This window comes from Heteronotia binoei, chromosome 20 (genome assembly GCF_032191835.1).
Source record: "Heteronotia binoei isolate CCM8104 ecotype False Entrance Well chromosome 20, APGP_CSIRO_Hbin_v1, whole genome shotgun sequence".
Classification (NCBI taxonomy): Eukaryota; Metazoa; Chordata; class Lepidosauria; order Squamata; family Gekkonidae; genus Heteronotia; species Heteronotia binoei.
In genome coordinates, this window is record NC_083242.1 from 17,002,946 (window position 1) to 17,022,306 (window position 19,361).

General features: G+C 45.3%; 1 protein-coding gene across 3 annotated transcripts in view; it reads right to left on the minus strand.

The window, feature by feature from the left end:
* The window catches only part of MRTFB (myocardin related transcription factor B), a 163,083-nt gene that overhangs the window by 75,846 nt on the left and 67,876 nt on the right, over positions 1-19,361 (minus strand). Inside the window, exon 1 of one of the 3 annotated variants that reach the window (XM_060260840.1) lies at positions 6,598-6,973. The exons of the other annotated variants lie outside the window; for them this stretch is intronic. Coding sequence (XP_060116823.1) covers positions 6,598-6,721 — 124 coding nt within the window. The 5' untranslated portion in view covers positions 6,722-6,973. Of the gene's footprint in view, positions 1-6,597; positions 6,974-19,361 lie in introns of those variants that run through there. 3 annotated transcript variants of the gene reach the window in all.

Sequence of the window (19,361 nt, forward strand, 5' to 3'; positions counted from 1 at the left end):
GGAGAGAGCAAGCCCAAGGATTCCCCAGAGTCAATATTTTATCAGAAGCCATTTCTGATCCAGTGTAAAGTGCTGGTTACAATGCTGGGAAGGGGACATCGATCAAGGAGACCTGGTTTGAACCCTTGGAGCCTAGGCTCTGAGGCTCACTAGCAGAGCAATCCTCAGCACAGTTGGATTCTTTTATGTCCAGTGAAGTCAATGGGGCTTAGACGTGTGTAACTCTGTTTAGGATGCACTGCAGGTGGGTGCCGTTTCAGCCTTCCCTATCTTGGCAGGAAGAGGAACTTTGGTAACAAAAGGAATAGGGGATGAGAAGGGCATAGTAAAAGACAGCACTGTGATGGACGAGAGCGCTCCATCTCTTCATATGGCAGGCTGTTCCAAGTGTGGAACAGTCATTCTCAAAACTTTACAAAGCCTACATTTTTAAATGCAAAAACTGATGCCCTAATCATAATACATTCTGCACCTTAGGTTCTGCTCTTGGAGACAGCCACCTAAAACGACTGTGAAAAATGTGCATTATTATTTTTAACATGGCCAAATGGTCACCTTTTGAAGTCATGGACTGTGTACATTAAAAAATCTGAAGCTCTACTGGAATGTAGGCACATCTGCTGGGATGGAGGTCCTCTGATCTATACGAGGTATTCTAGAATGAAGAAATATAAACTCTAAAAGCCAAGTGGATGTGGCAAATGCATATTATTACACAGACATCTACCAAAATGTTCTCTTTCAGACTTCTACCCTACCAACTAAAACAACAACAACCAGAGTCAGTAAACCCCTCAAGTAGTGGCAGAAGACCTAGAAATTGCATAGACTGTTATAGGAAAAAAGAGGAATTCAGATTTCCTCCTCTCTGATGTGCCAGCAAAGAGACCCAGTGAAGCATTTATTTCTCCTAAACCAGACACAGTTAAATCTTGGCCACTCTCTTGCTTTTTCATATTATTGGTTTTCCTTCAGAAATTCAGGGTTGGTTGTGACAGCATCTGGGATTTTATTTTTCAGTAACAAACTAAACAGGACTGCTATAAATGCCTTTAGATTACCAAGAAAGAATTTCCTATTGGGCAAATGTTTAAATCTACTGTGGGATTGAGGTAGATCCAGGTGTTGGTCTGAAGCAATAGAACAAAGTAGGAGTCCAGTAGCACCTTTAAGACCAACCAAGTTTTATTCAGAATGAAGCTTTTGTGTGTATGCACACTTCTTCAGATGAGGAATGAGATACATATAGTTGGTGGGCAGTGGTTTAGAATGCATTCCCTGTATTTACATAACTAAACACCGTTTGGCACCTTGATATACAGGAAAAAGATCAAATCAGTTTAGCGGTTTAGATTTAACAGCAGACTATTGCTTACTGCAACCAGGAATTATTCTATTATCTGGCCATGCATAGAGGTACCAGATAGAGAAGTAAGATCAATCAACACAGTCATGCTGGCAACAATATGCTTTTGTACCTCAAGAGTTAACATTTTTATGGATTAACCAAAGACACCTGATCCTAAGATACTAAGAGCATTCCACTTCTGCATTCTCGAATGTTCCGCAAAACCTTATTGGGCTTAAGTTTAATGAATGCTCTTTGTAAAATCCTTTTCTGCCCCGTCAAAAAGATTTCTAGGTGAAGATGACAGAAGATGCTAGCTCACAATTTTAACGAGTTGTCATTCTAGCCCAATTTCATACGGGGGGGGGGGGAACCTAAATAATTTCTTATTGATAGTATTTTCAAAATAGGTACACTCTTATAGTGGGAGAAAATATATAGCAGAAGCACATCCTGCATTCACATATCATAGCAACACTGTAAAAAGTCACATGAAACAAGACAAAAATGTATTTTTGATATTTGTTTTCTGGGAGTTTTTGCCACCAGTGGTGGAGAAAATATTATTACTGAATATTGCACTGTGTAGTGTAGATATATAAAATCTGTATGTACTGTGGCGTTTCGTAAGAATGTAAAACAAAAGGGGATGGGGGGGAGATGCAGAGGAAATAAAAGTAACTGAAAAGCTAGAATTAACTCCAAAGCAGTTTGTAACATCAAGGGTCACAATGGAATCATATTGCAAAATGGAGTGCCAAAGCTAATTTGCATATCATTTACATAACCCAAGCAGATGCTGTGCCGCAGATGGCTGATACGATGTACTGATTCTAATATTCTTGACTCACAGATTTTAACCCCAAACTGTGATCCTGAGGTAACCTTCTACAAGATGCTCTAATGGGCTTCGGGTGCATGACACTGGCAAATGACAGAGCTTGAGCTTGAATTCCCAGGCTTCCTCTTTCTGAACCTTTCACATATTATTGCCCTTAGGGATGCAACCACAAAATCCAGAAACTTGCTTTTTAAGCCTCCTTCTGAGGACTTCAGAAAAGGTCCGAGGGACTGACTTGAAAATGCTGCTTGTTGGCCTCCATGCTGCTAGCCCAGCACGTGGCTAAGGGGCCAGAGAACAACATTTTAAAAGGACAGGGGACGATTTGTTCAACTGTGTAATGAAAAACAGCCTTTCAAAATACACATAATTATCAGAACTAGGACTACCACTTAAGTAACCAGAGTCCACATGCTGTTATGACTTTTACAGTGCCATCCAAAGCAGTGTTACACCCTTCTGAGCACACACTTTTTGTAGAGAAAGGCCCAGTAGAGACTCATTTGCATATTAGGCCACACCTCTGATGCCAAGCCAGCTGGAACGGCATTCCTGATAAAAAAAAAGCCCTGCTGAAAAAGGCATAACTATGATTAAAGAAGCCACCCTTCATCAATATAACTAAACTGCCATATGAGTAAAAACAATTTTGAAGCCAACCCCCCCCCCATGTTTTTAAAAAAGATATGAGTATATGATACTGTCAGCGTGCAACCATTGTATATACTTTTATTAAAAATACTGCCATTAAAATAAATCTGCTGCTTGATTAATCACCAGCATCTCTTTACTCAACTGAAATATTTTTAATGATTAATTGATCCAGTGATTGAAGACTACAGCCCTAAGAAGAACACAATCCCTGCTACAGATGCCTTCACATGCTGCTTCTCTCAGAGATGCTTGCCTCTTCCTTTGTTCAACCTGTCAGGTGTTTCTTGGTAAGAAGAAGATATTGGATTTATATCCCGCCCTATACTCTGAATCTCAGAGTCTCAGAGCAGTTACAATCTCCTTTTACCGCCCCCCCCCCCCACAACAGACACCCTGTGAGGTGGGTGGGGTTGAGAGGACTCTCGCAGCAGCTGGGACAGCTCCTATGGGAGCTATGGCTGACTCAAGGCCATTCCAACAGCTGCAAGTGGAGGAGCGGGGAATCAAACCCGGTTCTCCCAGATAAGAGTCCGTGCACTTAACCACTACACCAAACCAGTTCTCTTGATCCTCAGGAACGTTTATGTTGCACCTGAACTGAAATCTGCATTTACTGAAAAACAGCTGAATCAACCCATAAAGCAACCCATTTGGATGTCTTGCTTGCCTCATCCTTGAGGCTAAGGCCTGATTGCAATTAAGAGGTTCAACAAAATCTGACGTCAACCAAACAGTACCCAAACCCTGAAAATCTAATCCTGCCTGCTGAAGGCTGTGCTTGAGTATGTGCCATCAAGTCTCTTCTGACTGACAGTGACCCTATGAATTAGTAGAACAAAGCTTGAGTCCAGCGGCACCTCTGAGGCCAACAAAGATTTATTCAAGGTGTAAGTTTTCGTGTGCATGCACAGTTTTTCAGATACACTAAAATGGAAGTTACCGGTCCATACATATAGGTAGAGGGTGAGAAGCAAATTAGCATACACCTTAATAAAGGTTTTTAAATGATGCAAGGACCAAACTGGAATAACAAGCTTCATTTATATGATTATGGTGATCGGTGTACAGATTGGTAACACCAGTTTCAATGTATCTGAAGACATGTGTGTGTACGCGGAAGCTTATACCTTGAATAAAATAAATATTTTTTATCTTGAATAAAACTTTGTTGGTCTTAAAGGTGCCACTGGACTCAAACTTTGTTCTGCAGCTTCAGAACAGCCGCCCATCTGAATCTATGCGTTAATAACCTCCAAAAAACCAATAACCCATTGTTAACAGCCTTGCTGGGGTGTTGCAAACGGAGAGCACGAGCTTCTTAATTGAGCCAATATATCTCATGTTTGGTCTTCCTCTTTTCCTGCTGCCTTCAACTTTTACTAGCATCACTGTCTTTTCCAGTGAATCTTGTCTTCTCACTGCCAAAGCCAGCTCAAATATATGTGTCTCACCAGTCTTCTGAATGATGCTCATACCTAGGATGAACTTTCAAGAGATGTAACTCCACAGGCACAAGACAACCTCTGAAATCATCCTTCTAAAATCCCTTTCTACCTGCATCAAAATGGAACCATGAAAAAGAATGGGACAAGAATGGCTTTTGGGATATGAAGTGTTCAGCCATATATTGTGAAACCCCCAAGATGTATGGTTTTATATCTCAAAGTTTTGAATTGTGTCTGCAACAGGGCTTTGCTTTTTTTTTTAGCAGGAATCCACAGGAACACAGTTTCGGCTTGCTTGGTGTCATGGGGTGTGGCCTAATATGCAAACGAGTTCCTGCTAGGCTTTTCCTGCAAAAAGCCCATATGAAACAATGGTGACATCAGGGTGTGTGGTCTAATATGCAAATGAGTCTCCAATGGGCTTTTTCTACAACCCGCCCCCCCCCCCCCCAGTCTGCAAGGTATCACAGATGCTGAAGAAATACAACACACCATGTGTGCTTATTAACCTGGCTGTGTCAGGAAGTTGGATCACCATATTCTGCGGCAGCAGGAACTGCTCAATCAGATTCAACAAGCCATGAATATCCCTTGCTGACTGGGCCAATGTCCATCTCTTTGCTTAACCTACCTCAAAAGGTAGCTGTGAGAACCAAATGGACACATTCAACCACGCTGAGTTTCTTAGAGAAAAGCTGGGATGACAATATTCCCCAAAGCAGGGCTGGGTACCACATGCTTGGTGATGATGGAGACAAATCTCATCTCACCAGATGGCCTTATAATTTTAAACTACTCCTGACCACCTCCACACCCCCACAACTGGTTTAGATGGAATCTTCTACAAGCAAGTAGCCCTGGCACTGTAACCACATGAGGAAACACTTTTGTGAATGAGCTCTACACAAAGACAGTGGGCAGCTATTTCTATGATTACAATGAGACTTTCTCCAGTGGTCATTAGCTCTCTCTCTCTCTCTCTCTCTCTCACACACACACACACACACACATACAGCCTATGGTTGTACCCAGGCATAATCTAGTCAACATGAATGGCTTTTCTCAAATGACTGCAGGCAGACAGAAGGGCTGCAGCTACTCACATGTGAGTGGAAACTGAGCCTGTATGAACTGTTCCTCAGCCCAACTGTACTCCATTTTCAGCAATAAAAAATGGTGGACAACTTACTTTTAAATGACCCTTTTTAAAATTAGTGCTTGTGTTTTATGTCTATTTATACCCCAGACCGCCAGTTTACCTTCCACTTTCTACTTACTCAAGATCACTCTCTAAAAGAAAGTGATAATTAAAAAACCCCCCACCTTAATTGACTTTCAGTATTGCAATGGTGACCCCATCCAGTTTGAATGGCAGCCAAACAATATTTCCCTCAATTTCCAACATATGTTTGCTCCTTGTATTTATACTCTGTTCAGTCCAAAAAGGGAAAACAGTCTTGCTCTCTGGCTCTTTTTTAGGAAGAAATGGCAGTTCTGTATCAGAGGAAACCAGCAGCATTTTCTGGCTCGTTCCCAAATACTGCAAAGCACTTCGGTAGAAGAACTCAGAACGGAAAACGGGGATGAGGTAGGTAAAGAAAACAGGATACTGATCTGGGGTGGATGGGAGCGTGTGCAATACTGTACGGAAAGGACTAACAGTGTCTCAAGGGAAGGAAAACTCCTATGCCGTCTTCATAACAATGCACAAACCCTGATTCTGGAAAGAAACCTGCTGCAGCCGGGAGAGCAATCCCTTGAAGGGATCCTGTGGAACCTGCTTCGTATTTGCCAGCAGAGATGTGTATTTATGAGTTTCCCAACTTCCCTTGATTTGACAGCTCAAAGGGCTTTGGTTCGTCTTACAGCCGGAGACAGTCATAAGCCTCACAAAATGTTAACTGCTGGCGAATGTAAGCAGAACTGTACTGGGCAGCGGGAGATGGAGACAGTCAGCCACAATCATGAATACGGTCCTTAAAAGATACATGCAGCTCTGATTCTTTCTGCTTGACCTCAACCAGCGACATCTTTTGAAGCGGCAACCAGTGCGCTCCGTGACCTGTTCCGAGCGCCACAGCAGCGCTTACCCCCAATGTATTACTGACAAAATCAATTCCTCTTCAAGCACAGGTTGTCTGACAAAAGTGACACATCCTACCCCTTTCAAGACTAAAAAGCCGTTGTTCCGCAGAGATTCAATGCCTTCAAACTACTGACTAAGCATGTAGCGTCACTGTCCCAGCCCATGGCATTGAAACCAAAAACCGGCTTGCACATTCGCCATCCCCCAAACCAGGAAAACTGACCTTCCTTTAGACTTTTCGGGCTGTTTGCATCAAGGCATTCCTTCTCTTTCAAGGGTTCGATATCTCCCACGGGTAAAATCTCTGGGAAACCCTGCTGCTGCTGCTTCTTGGAGCTATCGATCATGATGAAATCTCCTTTAGAAAGGCACCATCCAGCACAGGGAAAGAAACCAATTTGCAAACCAGCAGCAGTGCTTGCTCCCCTTCCTTCAGTGCAGTGATAATTGAGCAATTATGTCTTTAAAGCATTTGAAAGCAGCCATTACCCCCTCTCCTTCTCAGCTTGACCTGAAAGTACTTGGAGGGCTGCAAGTGCCGAACTCTCTGCGATAGAGAAAGGCTGAGGCTCTGTGGAAAGCTTCCAAGTCCCACCTCCTTCCCGAGGCGAGCCCTCCCTTTTCTAACCAACCCTGGCTTTTTGCTGTACTTTGCATTCAGTGTGCAGGCTCGATGGTCAGAATCATCTGACAAACACTGAGTCAAGCAGTTAAAAATAAATCCCAGCAGTTGCGGAAGGAGCAGCGTTTGGTGATACCTAAGGAGATAAATTGGTACTGTGCTTTCTTCTTTTCTCTCCGATGCCACAGGCAACACCTGAGAACACCTTTGGCTGCCTGATTTTATAACAGGTCCCCAACAATAATCAAGGAAGTTATCTTTGTAGCCTCAGAGGAAAAGGGGTGGGGGGGGGGGTGAGAAAATGAAGCAGCAACTACATGCTTGGTTTTTAGAAACTGTCTATAACAATATTCCCTGCATCTGTACACAAGCTCCCACTCTCTGCTTGACAGGAGAGGTAGGGCGGGAAAGATGAGAGGGATGTTTCAGGTATTGGTGGCTTTGCAGCCTGGAAGAGAAGCCAGGAATTGCGCAGAAGAAAGAATCGCCAAAGCTGCTTGCTGCACCTTCCATGCTTTTGTGCTACGGTATTACTAGCCGACATGCCAATCCAATCTCTCTATCTCAGATATAGTTGCATGAGTCTTATTGTATGGCACCCACAAATATCCTGGCGCTGCTGATTCAAAGGAACTTATTCATATGGATAAGCATATGGAGCAGAGGTCCATCAGTGGCTATTAGCCACAGTTTATCGTTGGGACTCTGTCTGGGGCAGTGAAGCTCTGTACTCTGGGTGCTGGGGGGGGGCACAGTGCGAGGGCTTCTAGTGTCCTGGCCCCACTGGTAGACCTCCTAATGGCACTTGGGGTTTTTTTGGCCACTGTGTGACACAGAGTGTTGGACTGGATGGGCCATTGGCTTCTCTTATGTTCTTATGTAACTGGGTCTACACTAATGAGTAAAGACTTCAGTAAGGTGCAGGGTCACACAGGCAGGTTGGAAGCTTTAACACATGTCTGCATTGCTCCCATTCAGTTCAGTGGGGACTGAAGGCAGGGGAGGACTGAGGGAGAGAAACAATTTCCCCCACCATCCACCTCAGCCCCATTCCTCAAAGGAGGGACCCCAGAATGGGAGGTGCCCAGCCCAGCTGTGCTGCTGGTCAGGGTGAAGCAGGATGGGTTGGTCCCTTGCTGGGTGAGGGAAAGCTGGACAGTCCCACCCCATCCCTTAATCCAGGGAGGCTGAGTCTGGGCAGGTCTGTCCCATCTGAGGCTGGGCCAGGAGGATGTAACTCTTGCCATGGCAATTCCGCTTTCCCCCTGCCTTCCCCTTTCTTTAGGCTGGGATGACCCTGACAGGAGATGGCCCCTGGGTTTGATAGCCTGAGGTGTTAGCAGTCAGACCCCCTCCTCTCTCTCCTTTTTACCATGAAATGCTGGTTGTTTTGCTGCTGCCTCTGCAGACCTCTTCTCTCCAAGACTCTTATTTGTAGCCTTCCCCTGAAATTACTTTTCCCCTTTCCACCTTTCCTTTCCTTACTTTGCTCTTTTATGTGTTTATTCTTGTTTCATTCATTTTCATTTCATTTTATTCGATTTATATCCCGCCCTACCCCACCAAAGCGGGCTCAGGGCGGCTCACAACACAGAGGGTTCTAACAATAAAATTCTAATTTTAAATACAATAACAGTTTACATCATTAAAACATTAAAAAACATTAAAATCAGTACTTCAGTCCAACAATATACTATCTATGACTTCCTTTGATGTTTTGATAGTTTTAGTGCCGGTCAGTTATAGGCCAACCGGAAGAGGACTGTCTTACAGGCCCTGCGGAATTGTCCAATATCCCGCAGGGCCCTGACCTCTTCTGGTAACTGGTTCCACCAGCAAGGGGCTGTTATGGAGAAGGCCCTATCCCTAGTTGACTTCAGCCGGCCTCCTTTGGTCCGGGGATTACAAGCAGATTTTGGGAGCCTGATCGCAGTACTCTCTGGGGGACATATGGGAAGAGACGGTCCCTAAGGTAGGCAGGTCCTAGACTATATAGGGCTTTAAAGGTAATAACCAGCACCTTGTACCGGACTCGGTATATTATCGGCAGCCAGTGCAGTCCCCGGAGGCCCGGCTGAATGTGCTCCCATCTAGGGAGCCCTAATAGCAGCCGGGCAGCGGCGTTCTGCACTAGCTGCAACTTCCGGGTTCGGCACAGGGGCAGCCCCATGTAGAGGGCATTACAGTAATCCAATCTTGAGGTGACCGTTGCATGGATCACTGTTGCTAGATCGTCCTGCTCTAGGAAGGGAGCCAACTGCCTCGCCCGCCTAATGTGAAAAAATGCGGACTTAGCAGTGGCTGCTACCTGGGCCTCCATAGTTAAAGCAGGCTCAAGTAGTACCCCCAAGCTCTTGACCCTGTGCGCCATTGTCAGAGGCACACCGTCAAGGGCTGGAAGGGGAATCCCCCCCCCCCAGACCACGGTGACCCAAGCAAAGGACCTCTGTCTTCACTGGATTTAGTTTCAACCTACTCAGCCTGAGACATCTAGCCACGGCTTGTAATGCCCGGTCCAGGTTTTCTGGGACACAGTCGGGCCGGCCGTCCATGAGTAGATAGAGCTGGGTGTCATCAGCATACTGGTGACAACCCAGCCCATGCCTCCGGGCAATCTGGGCAAGGGGGCGCATGTAAATATTAAACAACATTGGGGAAAGAACTGCCCCCTGAGGCACCCCACAATCCAGTGCGTGCCTCTGGGACAGCTCACCCCCAATTGCCACCCTTTGTCCCCGACCATCAAGGAACGAGAAGAGCCATTGTAAAGCCAACCCCTGAATCCCCACGTCGGCGAGACGACGGGTCAGCAGCCGGTGGTCGACCGTATCGAACGCTGCCGATAGGTCCAACAACACCAGCACCGCCGAGCCGCCTCAATCCAGATGCCGCTGGAGGTCATCCATCAGAGCGACCAGCACCGTCTCCGTCCCATGACCCGGACGGAAACCGGACTGATGGGGGTCAAGAACGGAAGCATCCTCCAGAAAGCTCTGCAATTGCAACGCCACTGCCCTCTCAATGAGTTTACCCAAAAAGGGTAAATTCGAAACCGGCCGATAGTGTGTCAATTCGGCAGGATCTAACGTTGGTTTCTTCAATAGAGGGCGGACCACAGCCTCTTTCAGAGGTGCTGGAAAATGCCCTTCCATCAGGGATCTGTTTATGATATCCAGTACAGGATATCTAAGCTCCCTCTGGCAAGCTTTAATAAGCCAGGAGGGGCAGGGGTCCAGATTACAAGTTGTAGGGCGAGCAGATGCGAGGATCCTGTCAACTTCCTCCAGGCTGAGAGCACTGAAACCATCCAGGACACACTCTGAAGACAGGCACGGAACCTCAGGTTCACATACTGTCTCCAATATGGCGGGAAAGTCGTGGCGGAGCGATGTGACCTTATCTGCAAAAAAGTTCGCAAAAGCCTCACAGCCAATCTCCAATTCTTTAGAATTTGGTCTGCCTTGTGGCAGAGTTATAAGGGTCCGAATTGTATTAAACAGTTGTGCCGGGCGCGAAGTTGCAGATGCAATCTTAGCCGCAAAGTATGTTTTCTTTGTGGCCTTGACTGCCATCTCATAGGACTTCTCTATAAGATGTTCTAATCGTTTCGTCTCGAGTATGCCGCCATTGCCTCTCTAGCCGTCTGAGTCCACGCTTTAATTGCCGCAACTCCTGGTTATACCAGGGTGCCGACTTTTGGCGGGGGCGCAGAGGGCGCCTAGGTGCGATCTCGTCGATGGCCCGGGAGAGCCCATCGTTCCAAGACTCTACCAAGTCATCCAAGGAACCGCCAGGGATCCCGTTCCGGATCCATCTGGCTCCGCGGGCGAGCTAAAATACGCTCGCCGCCTAAACGGGCTTGGGGTGGGACATCCACACGAGCCTTGAGGGCATAGTGGTCCGACCATGGCACTGCTTCAGCAGTAACATCGTCCACTAAAACTCCCGCCGCGAAGATCAAGTCTAACATGTGCCCCGCCTGGTGAGTGGGCGTTGTAACAATTTGGGAGAGTCCTAGTGTCGCCATGGATGACACCAGGTCCGTCGCCTGACTGGAGGTCGCGTCATCAGCATGGACATTGAAGTCACCGAGGATCAAGAGCCTTGGGTGCTCCAATGCCCAGCCTGCTGCGGCCTCCAGTAGGGACAGTAAGGCGCTAGCCGGTGCGTTAGGCGGTCGGTACACCAGCCAGATCGCCAACCCCTCCCCAACATCCCACGCCAGACCGGCACATTCAATGCCCTCAATCTCCGGGGCCGGGAGAGCCCGGAAGGAGTAAGCCTCTCGTATGAATAGAGCCACCCCTCCCCCCCCGCTAATCCGTGACTGGTGAAAGACCGAGTATCCTGGGGGCGCCATCTGGGAGAGAGCTACAGTCTCTCTGTCACGCACCCAGGTCTCGGTCACGCATGCCAGGTCCACATCCCGTTCGGACAGGAAGTCCCGAAGGGTAGAGGTTTTATTGTTTATGGACCTGGCATTGCATAACACCAGTGACGGAGGCGAGTATTTTAACCTGGCTCCACTACCTGTCACCGTTGGGATGGGACACAGGCTGGAAGGGGGCCGAGCCTTGTCATGTCTCGGCCTCCTTCCTTTATAATTCTGCCTGTTCCCACCGTCATACCTTCCCCTCCCCAGGAGTACTGGAATCCCCAGACCAGTCATCTCCTGCCAGTGTTACCAGAAATTCAACCCGGTGCACAGCTGAGTCTACTGATTTCCCTCCTCCGCCCTCCCTTCTCTAGCCGATTTATCGATTAAATTAGCCTGCCAATAATGACCAATAGTTATTTAATTTAGGACCCTACCCCACTCTACCTATTATTCATTAGCTAAAATATAATTTAATTAATTAAATCCGTGCGGCTCCTTAATTATAAAACCCTCCCAACTCAATTTATCTGCCCTAATTAATTTGCCATAATTATCATTCTTCCATTTAGCTAATTAATAAATAAATCAAAATCTTATTAAATAACCAACAATTTACTAATTATACAATCCAATCTAATAATAGTGGCAGCTAAAATCGACTAGAATTGGGAGATTAAAAAGGGGGGGGGGATGTAAACAACCAAGTAAAAGTGCTGCCATTTTAAAGTGTCAGTGCCTATAAGGTGCGGATGTTCTTATCCCTATTTCTGGGATGTTCGTAGAGAGCAGTTCGTAAAGGGCAGTAGCCGTAAAGTGCAGGTGTATTTGTACCAGGGGCATGATCATATCCAGAGGCATAGTATATTGCCTTGCTATCTGGCAACCTGGAGCAGCCCGCCGCACAGCCTAAGGGACCCAGGGGGGTGCCAACCTCCCTGTGTACCCCCAGCCGCACGGCCGGTGCCCTCAGGCACACCAGAGAGTCCCAGGCGTATTAAGGCAATATGGATATTGCAGTTCATGAGCAGTGAGTACACACTGCTTCTGCTGCTGCTCTATTCTTCTTTAATTTCATGTGGCATTCCTAATGCAGCAAAAAATTCAATTGCTTGCTTTGTGCAGCAACACTTACCCTCATTAAATCACTCCAGAGCACCTCCTTCTCTTCCTCCTCCACAGGCTTTTTGATCTGCTATTCTCAGTGTTGGCAGCCTTTTTATCTTTTCAATTAGTAGCTCAAAGCAGCTCTTCAACGTCATCCAACCAACCACAGAAAATGGGTTTCCTTAACGGTCCTCTGGAATTCTTCAGCATATCCAGCACCAGGGGTTTTTTTTGTGGCAAGCAATTTTTGCTGTTGTTCTCAGGTCAGCTAATTTTGTTGCCTCTCTGGAAACAGTTCCAACAGCCCTTTTCTTTTCCAAATTCCAGCAAACCTCAAAGAAGTCACCAGATAGATGCACTCCAAAGAACAGCCACAGCCCTTCATGTAATATGTCTAAACTACAACATTTAGAAAGCCGGCAACCCTCTAAATATTCAGCTGACCAAGGTACTCCTAATCTATGTATGTTGGGGATTATTTTGACAGTCCGAAATACTTCCATTGGCCGCAAAAAGCACCCAAACCCACCTAAAAATAGTGAAGAAAGCCTAATGCCATTACAGGAAGTCTAACCTAGTAAACAAAACTACCCAGAGGGAGTTGTTTGTTACAAGGCCAGTTCTCATGCCTGAATTGGAAAGGCCAAAACCTTCAAAATGACTTCCTCGATGTATTTAAAATAAAATCTACCAGTGGAGGGGTGTGGGTGGGTGGGAAGTATCCAGTCTGTATTAGACTGAACTTTTATAAGCGCCAAAGAGTACAGCCTCTAATTCTGTGAAGCGGCACCCAACTACATAAAAATAATACAACTGCAACTTGACAGCGGAAGTTTTAAAAATCTATCTACTCATTGGTCTCAAAGATACTAATACCATCCAAGGATTTGTTGCCCTGACCTGGATGGCCGAGGCAAACCCAATCTCATCAAATTTCAGAAGCTAACCAGAGTTGGCCCTGCTTAGAACTTGGGTAAGAGGCAGAGAAGATCCAGGGTTGCTGTGCAGAAGCATAAGAACACAAGAGAAGCCATGCTGGATCAGGCCAATGGCCCATCCAGTCCAACACTCTGTGTCACACAGTGACAAAAAAACCCCCAGGTGCCATCAGGAGGACCACCAGTGGGGTCAGGACACTAGAAGTCCTCCCACTGTGCACTCCCCTCCCAAGCACCAAGAATACAGAGCATCACTGCCCCAGACAGAGAGTTCCAGCAACAAGCTGTGGCTAATAGCCACTGGTGGACCTCTGCTCCATATAGTTATCCAATCCCCTCTTGAAGCTGTCTATGCTTGTAGCCGCCACCACCTCCTGTGGCAGTGAATTCCACGTGTTAATCACCCTTTGGGTGAAGAAGTACTTCCTTTTATCAGTTCTAACTTGACTGCTCAGCAATTTCATTGAATGTCCATGAGTTCTTGTATTGTGAGAAAGGGAGAAAAATACTTCTTTCTCTACCTTTTCTATCTCATGCATAATCTTGTAAACCTCTATCATATCACCTCTCAGTCGACGTTTCTCCAAGCCAAAGAGCCCCAAGCGTTTTAACCTTTCTTCATAGGGAAAGTGTTCAAATCCTTTAATCAGGCAATGGCAAACCACCTCTTGCCTTGAAAACCCGACATGCTCCCCATAAGTCAGCTGTAGCTTGAGGGCACTTTCCATTACCACCAAGCATTTTATTGATTATTGTTTCATCAATGTTTAAAGGAGGTGCATCATGGAATACATCAGGTCTCTGCCCCAAGGAGCTTACAGTTAAAAATGTTATAAATGATGAAAAGAGTACAAGTAAATGACAGAATGTCTGAATTAATGTATGACAAAAGTTGAAGGCGTGGGCTGTTCTTAATTTAGGAACAACAACAAAAAAATTAGCAGCCTGAACATTTGTGAGCCCTGTTGTTTTTCAGTAAGTTTCCTTCTGCTCAGGGCAAGTCAGATATTACTTGCTGGGTTCCTTAGCTATAGTTCAGCACTGACAGCAGCTCTGGTCAAACAAATAAAAGCAGACTCCTCATCAAGCTCTGCAAACTTTGAGGTTGTCCCCTCAGTTTGTGCTGACCATAGCAAATGTCGTAAGAGAACTGATGCAAAATCACAGTTAAGAATGGCAAGAAGGCGCATGCAATCCTTTCACCCAGACCCCAAGTAAGAACCAGAATGACTACACCAGCATTAACTTACCTAGATGTCTCCAGGTGGGGTACCTGTGTGGGTCTACCACCTAGTTGCCATCATTCCAAACATATCTCTAGATTATCAAATCTCTGGATTTAAGTGTGAGTCAAACCAGGTGCCAAATTAGTCAGGAAGAGCCGAAGTACCCAATAAGGACAAAGGGCACATTTTTGTTTCTGTCAGAGAGCAAGGCTATCTCTGCTGTTCTACCCTAATCAAGGAAGGTCCATGACTGTTGCAGGAAAAGTGTGTATGTGGAAGATCGGCACTGCTTTCCCTCAGACGGGTGGGAAGCTCAAAGCCTTTAAACTTTAGACTACTGACAAAAGGCTCCTTGGGGGATGGATCAATCAATTGGATGAATGCACATTCTTGTGCTGGCACTGCTCTCTTTCCTGTTCTATCTCACTGAAAGGATCTTGTAACAATTTATGGCATGCTCTGCAAAGTTAAGAAGGTAAAGCACTTAAAGCCAGAAAGATTATATCTAAAGGACTGGAGGGGGGGGGGGGGATGTGTACTCATAAAGTTTCAAGAATGGCAAGGATCAACATTTCATATCTCCCAAACACTGGCACCGACAGGACGTATACTAATGCAAACAGAAAAACAGTCTTACTATTTTATTGTAATAACGTCTTCTACGCAGTCGGGATGACATATATGCCTCCCCCGCAAAGAGCCTCCTCCTTCCCGAGAGCACAAAATAAACTTCAGGGTAAGTTAGATAAGTGACTAGGAGCTGATCTGGAGGACTGCAAGTCCAGCTGGGTCCCATTATGGGCATGGAAGGCAGCGAACCAGAAGCACAAGCTGTTCTATGACAAGCAATGGGAAAATTCCAACTGTGCTTGTGGGACACTCCAGCTAAGTCTAGTCTCAGGGCCCATCCCCAGAGATCATTATAGGCAGAAGATGACTACGACATTCGACAAGCCAAGCACACAAGTCTGATGACTGGGGACTATATCCCGAACAGGTAGAACTTCATGTTGTGAGCTCACACATAGATGTGGACATCAAACCAATGGGTCTTTTCAAGACAGTCTGTGCCTACTCTAGTAAGAAAAATGAAGGTGTTCACAACTATTTTGTTATGCTCCTCAGAACAGTTTTGATTCACAAGCATTTGGTTGCCTAACTAAGAGGGATGAGACAGTGTTTTTTGGGGGAAATCTCCTTAAAGCTGCTGAACCTGGCCAAGACTGGTATTTGGAAGTCTAGCAAATCAAAAGCAGGGACCACAAAAAGCAAGTAAGGTGAAGTTAGTGATGGACTAGGGAGATCCTGAAAACACTTGGACAGTGGGGTGTGGCCTAACATGCAAAGGATTCCTGCAACAAAAAAAAAGCCCTGGATAAACCTACTTACCCACCCACCCAATGTTGCCCTAAGCTCCTCAGAAGCATATAAACATGAGTAGAACTTCTACCATCACTCATCTCTAAAGAACAGAGGAAACCACATACGTAGGTCAGTGCTGAAAGTTTTTTCTCTCCTTCCCAGTAACTCACGTTCTGACTGGTGGCTGCAAGTTATTTGTGTCAAATACATGTTTTTTGGATGATCTCATCCCTGTTATCTAAATGGTGTTGAGATCAGTCAGGCTGCAATAAATCCTCTTTCATGATGACCTTTTTACTGCTAAAAACCACGAAGGATCCCATAAATCAGCCGAGATTTCCCACCACCTCACATTAACTGTTATTTATTAAGCGTGAGAAAAATAAGAACCCTATATTGCTGAGAAATGAAAGTCAGCCAATAAAGGGTTTCCTGGCAATTACAGAGAAAACAAAAAATGCCCCTGGGACCTACATCCCACTTGGCACGGTCAATGTTGTCATGTACAACTACACAAAGCTGTTTTTTTTTAAGCAATTTAAAAACAGAGAGGGAAAAAGGAGAACATTTTGTCGGCCCAGAAAGATTCTTATTAAACTATGTTTCTAGCAAGTTACTCAAAGTTAATTCTCCTTACTGATGAACAAATGAACATCAGGGCAAATTCTTACATTCGTAAGACCCTTCTGACAGAGAAACAATTCTATTCCCCCCCCCTTTTTCTCCCCTCCACATTCCAGCAGAAATGAAAAAACAGAAAAGATCACAGCAAAGTCTACTAAGGTGGGAGTATGCAAGCTTTACTGAAACACACCCACATTTAAAAACATTTAAAGTGTTTCTGGCAATATTTTCTGCTATCCAGAAACCAATAAAACAAGTGCACATTTTGTAGCTACTTCAATTAATTCCAAATTTTCCTCATTTAAACCTAATATAACAACTAGCATGGTACAGAACTGCTGCAACTGCTTCCTTCATTCCTCCCCTGTCTCTAGAGACCGTGAATGAACTGATAACAGTCAGATTTAATGTGCAGGCTAGAGAAATGAGCAGCAAATTGCTTCTTGTGTAAAACAAACAAACAAACAAACAAACAAACGAACGAACAGCATTTTAACCTGCTGTTTCTATCTACAAGGACAGAAGCAGTTAAATCAGGAGCCTCCATTTCCTTTAGCACGCAGGGGCAAGCTACAAAACTATTTGCCATTACCTTTAATTAATTTTAAGTCTGAGCTGGTACTTCTGACTGCAATCTCTCCATCTTCAGTTTTTTAACAGAGATTTTCTTTGAGGATATTAGATAGCCTGACAAAGAGGATGGAAAGGATTTGCAGCGCTGCTTATAACCTTTCCCTGCCCAAGCTCTTTCCCAGAAAGTTACTGAGTTTCATGCTTACAGAAATGATCAATTTCTTGTAACAACTAATGCCACCATCAATATATGAGATAATAAAACACATTCTTTTCATCTTTGCGGGAGGGCTGCCAAGTCTTTGCTAGAACAATATAGAGTGACAGAAATATTTCCAAAACGAGTTGAAACAGAACAGGCAAAACGCAGATGAGAGCCTGAAGCTGTTCCCAAATAGGATTAACAGTGACTGCATCTGGACTGGTCCAGATTCTCTTGTCTTCTTTAGCCCCCTTCAGGTGAATAACTGCCCCATCTTGCCACTGCTTTACAATGTACTGTGTGAAGCAGCTGCCATGCAGTGGTTTGTTCTTCTCGAGCAACCTGCCACGCAGCAGTTTTGCACCATGACTCTAGAAACCTCATATTTTAGGAAGTTCGCCCCCAGACAAGTTTATTTTATTTACTCTTCTCTCAAATATCTATAAGCCCTGCTTTTTCCCATGCAAATGGGACCTAAACGATATACCATTTTCCTAATGCTACCACAGGAACCTATGAGCTAAGTGTTGACTGACAGTGGGGCTAAGAAAAATCTGGGGTAGGGCTTTTTTTTTTTTAAAAGAAGGAACACACAGGAATGCAGTTCTGGCTGGTTTGGTGTCAGGAGGTGTGGCTTAATATGCAAATGAGTTCCTTCTGGGCTTTTTCGACAAAAGAAGCCCTGTGTGAAACAATGGTGACATTGGGGGTGTGGGTTGATATGCAAATAAGTTCATGCTGAGCTTTTTCTACAAAAAAAAGGCCCTGGGTAGTCTAAACATGGTCTCCTGGTTAAAAGGACTACTTATCCCAAACAACTGCAGCAGAAGTCGCAAGCTCTGTGCGAAGGAGCCTCATCTGTGTTGCCCTCAGAAAACTGGAATGAGTGAAGAGAGGGCCTGTCTAGTCCCCACAAGTTCAAAATGGTCACTGAACACCACAAAATGTGATGAAACTGAAGAGTTATAGAATCAGAGTTCTTCCACTCCACTCACATCTCTATTTTCCCTGACTGGTCTCTGGAGAAGGACGGTGGCTGGGTGGGGAGGAAGTGCTCACAGATCATTCACTGGGCAGAATAGCCTTGGTTAGCCCAGTAGCACCTTCGAGACTAACAAGATTTTCAGGGTTCTCAGAGTCAAAGCTCCTTTAATCAGAAAGGAAGGTTTAAATACTCTACAGTCATGAGTAACAGATGCCCACGATCACTGAAAGTATGGACTTCAAACACCAAACCACCCCAACCTAAAAGCTTGCCATCTAACCTGCACCAAAGCAAACTTGCTTCCAAACAGCACATTTCAATTTTTTAAAAACTCACAAGTTATTCTTGAAACCATCTGTATGTAAATAAAAGGTTGTTCCGATGATTAACCTGCATACAATTGTCTTATGCAGGGGTGGCCAGACTTGCTTAATGTAAGAGCCACAAGACATGAATGTCAGATGTTTGAGAGCCACAAGACATGAATGTTAGATGTTTGAAAGTAGGCAAGCAGGCAGGCAGGAAAACAGATCAGGGGAAGGGGAGGTGGAAAGAAAACAACTTTAACTTTAAATGCATTCTCCAAGCTGCCAGTTGGCTTGGCTTGGAGAAGTGATAGAGAGAGAGAAATGCCTTCTTCAGGTTGGCTGATGGGGTGATGGGGGCTTTGAGAGCCACATAATATGTGTGAAAGAAGAAGAAGACCGCAGAATTATACCCCGTCCTTCTCTCAGAGCGGCTTACAATCGCCTATATCTTCTCCCCCCTGTGAGATGGGTGGAGCTGAGAGGGCTCTCACAGCAGCTGCCCTTTCAAGGACAACTCCTGCGAGAGCTATGGCTGACCCAAGGCCATTCCAGCAGCTGCAAGTGGAGGAGTGAGGAGTCAAACCTGGTTCTCCCAGATAAGAGTCCGCACATTTAACCGCTACACATGTGGCTCCCGAGCTGCAGTTTGACCACCCCTGGTCTTA